The following is a 10,974-nucleotide window of genomic DNA, read 5'->3' on the forward strand; positions in this document are numbered from 1 at the left end:
TTGAATCAATGCCTGCACTGTGAGCAATCTACTGTAGCTTGTCAAGGTTACTTTAGTCTCACTGATGATCTCTTGATTGAAAAGTAAGGGGGATTTAGATAATGATCATTTACAGATCGTTTCCTGAAATAAATAGGGAAATGCATCCAATTTTATCCTGTTTTCATATACACTGTAACCATTTGAACCACAGAACGCTTCAGATGGGAGAGAGAAAACAACCCAGCGTGTCCAACCACCCAACCCCCAGCTCTCAAGAACATTCCTTTCATAAATCTGAGGGCCTGAGTATTTCTTGAAGAAACCGGAGCGAGAATTCAGGGTTGCTATGTGGAGGAGCTCGTTATGGTGCCGTTGGAAGACGCTTGGGAACCTTCGATATCTCCATCGAAATCTTCTTTCAGATTTTGACCCACTCTCTATAAATTCTGTAGGAGATTCCATATACAGTACATATGCCATGGACACTCATGAACACAAACACAGACTCATGAACACACACACACATACACATACACAAACGTGCATCCACAAACACATAACATTTATCTCCCTTGTGCTAATGCATGTGCTTTGGTACCTACATGACAGATACCCTCTAGCCTCTTTTAAGATGTAGGTGCAAGCACCATGCTCAGGAGCATTCCGCAAGGGCCGATGAAGTAGGTGTCAGAACCTTCTACGACCGTTTTATCCTTCTCTTCCACCCTTGCCATCTCCCTGCCCAATTTCAGCCCCTAAAACAGTATAAAAATGTCTCAAGGCAAAAGAGAGATTATCTCATTTGTCATGGTTGTGTTCTCCTCTGTGCTGCGTCAGAGCTCTTCCTTTCATCCCAGACCCTCATCCCCCACTCACTCCCGCCAAACCCCTTGAAAGCCCCTTCCTCCTCCAAGAATACATGCCCCTCCCCCAAACCCCCTCGCCATTTCAATCTCTGAAATGTGGGGAGTGTGTGCTGCCCACAGAAATAGAATGAATAGAACAGGGTCCCCATTCAAGTCAATGGCGGTATAATGGGTGGACTGGCAGCCATTTTGAGTGTACCCATGCCAGGAAGTGTACCCTTGAATCTGCTGTGATTTGTAAAATCAACTCAACTGACAAAAACAAAAAATACATTCTATTGTATGAGCCACATCAGTTAGCATCATTTGAATGAACATTCTACACCACCATGGCAATCCAGCATCATTTGACAGAACGTACCAAATTACCTTGGAAATGATTGCATCACAATACCAGGCAGCCATTGCGAGTGTACCCATGAGTTTACCAGTCAAATGGATGCGGTAAAGAGGTCAATGGAACGCAGACAGTGGGAGCTAGAAGAATGATGCCGGATTGGTGCAAATTCAACAAATTTGATTTAACAAAGTGGATATTTGTCAAATACATCATGATTGATGTATTGTAACAGGCCCACAATGTGGTTACTAAAGTCCAATTTTCATATATTTGGACGTTTTCACTGCATAACATTTAGAAGTCGTTCCCTTTCCGGTTTAGAAGAAGTGACTGCTAAATGCTAACTCCTGTTCGTATAAGCTGGTAGCATAGCTACATGTAACATAGAGAAATCGGTGGTGGTAGTCAAAGTCGTTTTTTAACTGCAGTACTGTTGATTGGTGACGATGACATGCATTATATTATGATTTTTACCTCAACATATTGTGAAATACACATACAAACATTAGCCTAAATGTAGGCAAATTTTGCTGGGGGGCAATGAGGAGATTTGGGATCTTTCCCGCATATTTCCGCATGTGTTTCCATGGCATTTCCATTGTTTGGGTCGAGTTCCATTGACCTCTTTACCGCATCTTTTGCCAGGGTCAGAGCTTCCGAGACCTCTCTATTCATTCTATTTCTATGGGGCTGCCTGCCTACCACAGCTTGGAGTTCCAGTGAGATGGGCTATTATGATGTAAGAGGTAGAGGAAGAGACGACCTATGAAATTATCTGTCTGCATGCATTAACATGGTCAGATTTTTCAAACAAACACACGGGCAAGCCAAGATTCACCAAACAAAATATTTGCAAGGCTAATGACCTCGAGGACATTGGTCTACAGGTAATACAATCAGGCGACCCCTAACCCACAAGAAACCTGGTCTGTAGATAACTGTAGAAGTTCGAAATGAATGATGTTCTGTAGATAATGTCTCCGACTCCTGATATTGGTGCACTCAATCTATCAGCCAAAAACAATAAAGCACTGGACTAATTTCAGTTTTCAAAGATCTCCATTGTTTGCACCTAGGTTTACTTATTATAATCAATCATAAAAAGTATCTTAAAATACAGTTTAAATATTGTAACATGCTAAAATTTATTAAAATGACCTGTCATTATACAATAAGGCCCTGTGTCAAATGACTTTTGCCTAATTTATATAGAATACATAACAACAAAAGAACAATCAGGTATAACAGTCTTTTTTTATTCTCCATTCCAAGCCATCAATGAACATTCCTTACTGTTTGCACCATTATAAAAGGCCAAAACTTTTCATCCATTATTTTTTCATATAGTTAAGGAAAGGATATGTGAAAGTCTAAATTAGATCACTATTGAATGCTATTCCGATAAACCATTTTTAAAATTCATCAGGCTCACACACAAAGACAAGACTACTCATTCCATTCAAAATTTCCAATGTCAATGTCACGTTTTTTTTCTCTGTTGTCCAGTTTTTTTTCTCACGGTTTTCCTATACTCATCCCTCAAATTTTGCTGGCTTTCATCTCACCACAAATGCTGCAAACACAGGCTGCCCCTCTGCAATGATGTGTGGGGCACAAAGACTCAACACTGCATCCATGTCTCACATCTCTTCCTACATGTACCTCACTCCCCCTCTCTACACTTGAGTGGTTGTATTTCCTTTTTGTTATCTGTATACTCCTTTGCCACAATGGACATTTTTATATTTATCTTCAGAAGCTTGTGTTGGAGGTTTTTTCGGATCATTAGGGACTTCACATTTATATTAGCTTCAGACCAAGTCAACAGCCTGACTTATTGCCTCACCGATTGCCTCAGGAATCTGGATGTCGCCAGTCAGGTTCAAGTCCTTTTTTAATTCACAGTCAATTTGCACTTCAACGGCATCCTCTGGCTTGTCAATGCCGTTGACACATTCCTTTTGCTGTGGCTCCGGGGCAGACACGGCAGCCAGCTCGGCTGCCTGTTCCTGACACTCCCCATTGACCTCAGGGGCAGAAGGCTCAGCAGTAGCCTCCTCTGCGGAAACAACTTCCCTGTTGTCCAGCACAGCCTCCTGTGGCCCAGCGCTGGCCTCCTCTGCAGCAGCAGGTGCAGCAGATTCTGAAATGATGATCTCCGGGATGGGTTCTGCAATGTTGGCAGCCTCTGACTCTGCTGCCTCTGTTACTGCATCAGCAGCTTCAGGTTCAAGCTCCGCTACGGATTCTTCTACAGGTAGGGGGAGCTCTTTAGCGGCTGCTTCTAGGACGGATTCTGTTTCTGTGGCTGCCTCTGGATCTGCGGCTGCCTCTGTGGCTGACTCTGACACAGCTTCTGCAACTGATGTAGGCTCCTCCTCCAGTGCGGGCGAAGCTGCTTCTGCCTCTATTGGTGCCTCGGGCACAGCCTCAGGTTCTGGGGCCTCCCCTGTAACAGTCTCTGTTTCAGGCTCTGGAGCAGCATTTTCAGGTTCTGTAGTGTCTGCCACCTCTGTGGCTTGTTCTGTAGCCTCAGAATCCTTTTCTGGTGCTGTGGTTAGTTCCACAGAGGCTGCCGCAGGCTCTTCTGATGCAGGCTCTTTTGGTGCTGCCTCAGGCTTTTCTGGTGCAGGCTCTTTTGGTGCTGCCGCAGGCTCTTCTGGTGCATGCTCTTTTGGTGCTGACGCAGGCTCTTCTGGAGCAGGCTCTTCCACTGCAGGCTCTTTTGGTGCTGCCACAGGCTCTTTTGGTGCAGGTTCTTTTGGTACTGCCGCAGGCTCTTCTGGTACAGGCTCTTCCACTGCAGGCTCTTTTGGCGCAGCCACTGTTTCGTCTAGTGCCGCTGGTTCTTCCGGTGCCTCTGTTTTATCTGGTGCTGTTACAGATTCCTCTGGTGATGCTGCTGGTTCCTCAGCTGCTGCAGGTTCTTCCAGTGCTGATACTGGCTCTTCTGGAGCTGCGGCTGGTTCCTCTGCTACTGCTGCAGGTTCTTCCAGTGCCAACACTGGCTCTTCTGGGGCTGCAGGTTCTTCTGGTGCTACAGCTGGTGCTGCAGCTGGTGCTGGCTCCTCTGGTGCTGCAGCTGGTTCTTCTGATGCCACTGGTTCTTCTGCTGTTGGCGCTGGTTCTGCCGTTGCTGCCACAGGTTCATCTGGTACAGTCGCTGGCTCTGCGGTGGCCCCCTTGGCCACAGCCTCTATAGCTGACAGGGCCTCTTCTGTCGCTTCTTTGATGGTTACCGCTGCCGACTCCACTGCTCCCTCTACCGCAGCAGACACCTTAGGAGCTTCCTTCGCTGCCAACTCAGCGACCGGAGCTGGTGCTTTGCTCTCCACGACATGGGCCATGGCCTCAACGGCACTCACAGCAGCCACAGTAATCTCCTCCTTCTTGTCCTTTGGGTCGCTGACATCGTACCCCTTCTTCCTCTTGCTCAGCTTGCCTCCCATGGTGTCTCCTAAAAGTGAATAATAAAATCAGAATGACTTAACAAGTGTGACAGGTTGTTGCGTTTGATAATCTATGCATAGTATATATCCATTTCCTTTAATTACCCACCACAAACCTCAATACCCAGTTAAAGCGGAATAAAATTCAAAGCATTGCAATCATGCCAACATAGTGCCGCCTGTCTCCGTTGTAAGAAAGCACTCAGTCGGGCTTTAAAGGGGGAAGGCATTTCAATCTGGAGACCACACTCTGCCAAATACTATTGGCTAAAAAACAAATGACCACTGCATGGGAACTAGTCCAAGTTATAAACTATCCAGTGCTCTTGTATAAACCACAGGACAAGACACCCTCTCTGGAGTCTTAGGTAATGTTATTATGTGCCAAGTGAGTCTCCCATTCTACTGTTGCCCTTTAATGGTCTGTTTTAGTTGTACACTTATTCCCACTGGTATACTTTTAGAATAGCAGGTTAGAGGCACAGTTAGAGGAGGAAGGGGGACTTGAGCTCACAAAATAAAGAACAAAAACACAAATGTTTTTAGCTATAGGTTTTGGGAACCTAGTGAGCACTTGTTGTGCATGACTAGGACCTGTTCAACAAGCCTGGTGAAAATTATTGTATAATCTGCTAACCCTCTATAGCTATCTAGTGCACTGTACATAAGTAAGGGATAAATCAAGGAGGGGCTATGCGTTCTGTGGAAAATAATGAACGACGTGGAATGCCCTTTAGCCAATCAGAAACGAGTATTGAAACAATGCCATGGTATTATAAAAACGACAGGTTGGTGAGACATTTTTGGGGGCTATGGTCTGGATTTTCTCTATCGTTTGGTGCAAGGGTTAAATAAGATTCAGGCCAGGGTAAGAATGGATAAGATAACATGTTATTTTACAGACCACAAACTCCTGTTACTTTGCAACCACTAAAGCATGGGAATGAATTAAGGGATAATCAACAAGGGGCTATGCGTTTGGAGTGGAACTGACATTCCACAGAGATGCATTATTTTCCAGAGAATGCATAGAGCCCAGAGTTGATTATCTCTGTTATACCATCCCTTTTATACTTTTTCCTTGTAGAAATGGGTTCAACATCCACTGAGGTAGCTAGCTAGCAAGTTTACTAGATAGCTACAGTGGTTACCATGCTAACCAAACAAACAGACGCCCTAGTTTAGCTAACCAAGCCATCAGGCCTAGCTTGCTATTATGAAAATCGAATTCAACAATACCAATACTGTTTTCAATTTGACTTTTGCTTTCAAAAGCAGCTCAAACAAAACGTGTAAAAATGAACTATAGCCATTGATTTCTATTATGCAAAAAATACCTGTGTGTTATTTAAGCAATAATGCCCAAGGGGGTGTGGTATATGTCCAATATAATATGCTAAGGGCTGTTCTAAAGCACGATGCAACTCGGAGTGCCTGCATACAGCCCTTAGCCATGGTATATTGGCCATATACCACAAACCCGAGGCGCCTTATTGCTATTATAAACTCCTCGCCAATGTAATTAGAGCAGTAAAAATACATGTTTTGTCATACCCGTGGTATACTTAAGCAATAAGGCATGAGGGTGTGTGGTATATGACCAATATACCATGGCTAAGGGCTGTTCTTAGGCAGGATGCATCACGGAGTGCCTGGATACAGCCCTTAGCCGTGGTATATTGGCCATATACCACCAACCCCTGAGGTGCCTTATAACTATTATAAACTAGCTATTAAGGTAATTAGAGCAGTAAAACGAAATGTTTTGTCATACCCGTGGTATACGGTCCGATATACCACTGCTGTCAGCCAATCAGGATTCAGGGTGGGAACCAAACAGTTTATAATGTTTGATATTCCACCGCTGTCAGCCAGTCAGCATTCAGGGCTCAAACCACCCAGTTTATAAAAGGAAATAATGCATGCTCTAGAATGCCCTTCAAGCCAATCAGAAAGGACTATTCAACAATGCCATGGTATAATACTGAGTAGTAGTATTCCCGAGTAGTAGTACTATACATCATCCACTGATGACAACAAAAACATATAGCTAAACTACTTTAGCTATACATATAGCTAAACTAAATATGTGTGTAGGGTTAAGGTTATCACATTGGTCTCACTCACAAAATTGTGTTTATTTTACTCCATTGCCATACTTGTAAGAGGAAGAGCTGATTTCAACATACTTCAACTTCCCTTCCCACTATCAGAAAACCGAGAACTGGAAGTTAAATGTTATCTGAGAGATTATGTTTGGTGATAATAGTACTAAATGATTCCTTTAGATAACAGTAGGCTGGCTGTCACAGAAAACAATATTTACCATGGGTATGGATATACTAAACAGGCCTTACAGGTTACAGGTTTCTTCTGCCTGACATACAGTTTTAAGTGAAGCCAAAAGGTCGAAAATGCTCAACATGCAGGCGGTTCTCAAAAAATGAAGCAAAACTAATCACGAACGTAACAATAGACTATGACATTTCCCGCAAGTACTTCGATTGACCATTATCCAAAATGTCACAAACATAGTTGAATCGAATCTGTCTTTCTTGTTAGATGGGTGAGAGAGCGACTGCCATATAGCATATTTATTTGAACTGCAGAACACACGGGCGTGATCATAATAGGAGCTGTCCATAGTGCTGCATTAGGGCAATCAAGAAGGGATGCGGACAGAGGGAGCCATGCGGGAGGCCAGCGCAGGCTATGGGCTGTACAGCTAAATCCATGCTCATATCAGAGCAGCGACGGGTCCCCTCTACTAGGCTATCGGATAAACAGGCTTTCATATTCCTCCCAATTACTGTCCATATTTGAGGATCGCTATAGCATGCGAATTAAGTTAACTGCGCGAGTTATTTATATGTGTTTGACTCAATTAATTTACTCAGTTTACATGACATTTGCCTATACCAACACATTAAAAGAAAACAGACGGACATTTCGAAAAGAGATTTCAAGATACATCTGCCAAAAGCACATGACAATGTTCATACACTGGGGAAGTACATGGAGCCTATAGGCGACGAGGGGATGAAATAGTACTGGTTTAGGGGTGTGAGGGATAAAAGAATTACAGCAGTATGATCACACACAGATTACTGTAAACACTACCGGTTAGCCATGTATTATTTTCTATTAAAACTCAAATCGGGCTGAAGACACGTTAAATTACGATAAAGGAAAATGCTCAGGGAATTGTACAACTCCTGTTGCACCAGCAAGGCTCTGAGAGACAGGCATCCTAGATGCCTGCTACAGAATGAAGTTAACTGTGAAATCCACCTGATCGTAAAAACGTATAACTTTTATAGTTTGGATGGATGGCAGTCTTTGATGTTTGTCATTATACAACAAATATAAGTAATGATTTAAAACGATATATTATCGACAGGGAAGGCACAAGCGCAATGACTCCATCCCCCCAACCACGTAACCCCGCTACTCCACTCTATCTACCCTGTTCGTTAATGTTGCCATACTGTCTAGTGGGGCCCCACAGGCGTGTAGAGTTACGATGGAAAATATGTTTGTCTTTTTCTATTAAGCTTGAATCTTGATTTGTCATCTTACTCTACACTTGATATTTTTTCAATTTATTACATACATTGATTTGGGCACACACATCCCTGTCACCCTGATGCTTCTGGATCAAAACAAATTCTACACCTCATAGCGCAGACAAATTGTTAAAATCCCAGGAAAGACTGGAACATCCACATAATAAAACGCAAATCGTGGCTCGAAGATGTTGAATGTGAAAATCTACGCACGCACGGGTAGGAATGCAAATACATGAACAAAAGAGAACAAAGGATAGCTTATCCAACTCTTTCTCCCTTCTCTATTCTTTATTCTCCAATTTACCACAACAGCAGGCTATATGTTCTCTTATATTCTCCAGAATAAAAAAAAGAACATACAAAAGCTGAAAAATATAGATACAAAGTTCACTAACCTGGATTTCTGCCTTAAACCCAAACGATAAGGAGAGTCGAGGAACTGATGTATTCCCTTGCAAGACTGAGCGCGGACTGATAATAGAAAGAATCTTGCGACTGAAAGCTGCACCGAAGTCCTCCTCGCTCCCTGAGGTGCAATCTAGGACTGTGATTTTTTTGAAGAGTGCCCCTATAGGTTTTGCCAGACATCATTCGCTATCACAATCTATCCCACAATCTCGGAGAAAGTGGGGTAAATTTAGCAATATTTTACATTCAGCATCACTCTGTCAAGGGAAATATAGTACTATTTCTAACAAAGATATCTAGGCTACATATATTTCAGGATGTTGTGTATCCCTGGAAATATTCAGAATTCATGTAAAACGTTACATTTTTGAAAACATACTGTAGGTTGTTTTCTCTTAGCACAATTTACCCCTGATATTGGGTAAATTGAGCCGCAGGACAGGGTAAATTAAGCCACCTACACATTTCTGTACTGAATGAAATATGACCTATGTCTATCTCAGAGGAGGCTGGTGGGAGGAGCTATAGGAGGACATAATAATTGTAATGGCTGGAATGGAACCAATGGAACAGAGTCAAACGTGGTTTCCATATGTTTAATGTGTTTGATACCCTTCCATTTATACCATTCCAGCTTTCACAATGACCCCGTCCTCCTATAGCTCCCCCCACCAGCCTCCACTGGTCTATCTTTATTTCCCAAACACAATTCAACACAATCACAATCCCTTTTTTGTTTTTTAATACATTTTAAGCATATTTTAATAACACAGGCTTAATACCTAACAAACAATGTACTTAAAAAATTAACACTTTTAACATAGCCCAGGCACGTTTGTTACCTCATATCCCAGCGACAATGAAACGCTATTAGCGCACACCGCTAACTAGCTAGCCATTTCACACCGGTTACACTCACCTGAAGGGAAACACTTTGAAATTTGTGGAAATGTGAAATTAATGTAGGAGAATATAACATATTAGATCTGGGAAAAGATAATACAACAACAAAAAACAGTAGGGGATCAAACTGTAGAACCAGTTCCTACATTTGAATATAAAAATGGATTTCATCAAACAAATCTCTGGGACCCTCAGGATGACAAAACAGAGCAAGATTACTGAATGTAAGTACATTATTTACCTTCAGAGGTGAATGTATCAAACTAGTTGCCATGATTAAAGTTGTTTGTTGTTGTGCACTATCCTCAAACAATAGCATAGTATTTGTTCACTGTAATAGCTACTGTAAATTGGACACTTCAGTTAGATTAACAAGAATTTAAGCTTTCTGCCCATATAAGACATGTTTACGTCCTAGAAAGTCGGCTGTTACTTACAACGCCATTCTAGTCACATTAGCGCACGTTAGCAACAACTGTCCTGGTATAGGGACACCGATTGAGGAACTCTTAACACAAAAAATTAATTTGACTTGGTGAAAATAAATGTTTTGAACCTAACTTGCTTACCACTTTTTCCATGCGGTTTCATCCTTCACAGACTCCATGAAATGATGACCTAAATATTTGGTCAAATTATAAATCTTATGTTTCACTATATTGGATCACTCCAATATATTAGTTTCACTCCGCAGTGGAGGGATACATCCGAGGTGAGGATGGCCGCGATACACGTTCTCTTTCATTTTCTTGGCAGACGTCTGTATGGTTTGAAGTACAAACTTTCTGAAGTTCGCTTGGTAAGTCACTGGTAAGTGTAATATCTTGCGTGGAAGTATACTCACTGGCTTTTTGCATCCTGGAGCAGCTGGCCACATGGCCAGCCCCTTCTCTAGAGTGCTCCACTCGTTGCGTGCGGTTGGTCTATATCTACCGCCCATGGTTTGTCGTATTTGTGTTTTGTTACCGTTACACTGCGACTCCGTGTGTATCCATTAGTATGGTGGCTCTTGCTGCCACAAACAGTAATTTACCTTACATAACTTGCAGACCGGCTTGTTCTATCTGTGTGTTGTGAATTGCTTTAACATGCTGCTCCCCGTGCCTCAGGTGTGGGTTCTCTGCTAATTACCCTGCAGGTTTCTTTCTTGTTCTTTACCCCTGCATAGTGTAAGAGTATCGTGGTGGGCTTTCCACTACATTGAGACATTAAATTCAGTTCCTTAACAGAGTTACTCCATCATATGATGCTGTTTTTACTGCATGGATATTAAACCGGTAGGTAATATTGCAGTTGGCGTAAAACAAAATCAAACCCATTACCTGGTTGCAGTTTTTTTGTCTGCCTGCTTTTCCCACACAGGTTTTGGGTAATTTATCCCTCACCAGGTTCCTATTCCTCCAAGCGGGTCACAACATAAGCTTTCCCAGGGTGTCGTACCCCTGCTCCGTGGCCTT

At 42.6% G+C, this 10,974-nt stretch overlaps 1 protein-coding gene across 1 annotated transcript; it reads right to left on the bottom strand.

The window, feature by feature from the left end:
- Positions 1-2,423: 2,423 nt before the first annotated feature.
- Positions 2,424-8,733, bottom strand: LOC115202901 (uncharacterized protein KIAA0754). Its single transcript, XM_029767064.1, has 2 exons — positions 8,602-8,733; positions 2,424-4,645 (listed from the first exon to the last, which is right to left on the bottom strand). The coding sequence occupies exon 2, from the start codon at positions 4,635-4,637 to the stop codon at positions 3,000-3,002; it is 1,638 nt and encodes a 545-aa protein (XP_029622924.1). The 5' UTR covers positions 4,638-4,645; positions 8,602-8,733; the 3' UTR covers positions 2,424-2,999.
- Between the last annotated feature and the right edge of the window lie 2,241 nt (positions 8,734-10,974).

The sequence above is a fragment of the Salmo trutta genome, chromosome 12 (assembly GCF_901001165.1).
Source record: "Salmo trutta chromosome 12, fSalTru1.1, whole genome shotgun sequence".
NCBI classification, from domain to species: domain Eukaryota; kingdom Metazoa; phylum Chordata; class Actinopteri; order Salmoniformes; family Salmonidae; genus Salmo; species Salmo trutta.

Excerpts from the sequence above, each read along its gene's own strand:
- LOC115202901 (XM_029767064.1), bottom strand. The coding sequence starts at position 4,637 with ATGGGAGGCAAGCTGAGCAAGAGGAAGAAGGGGTACGATGTCAGCGAC.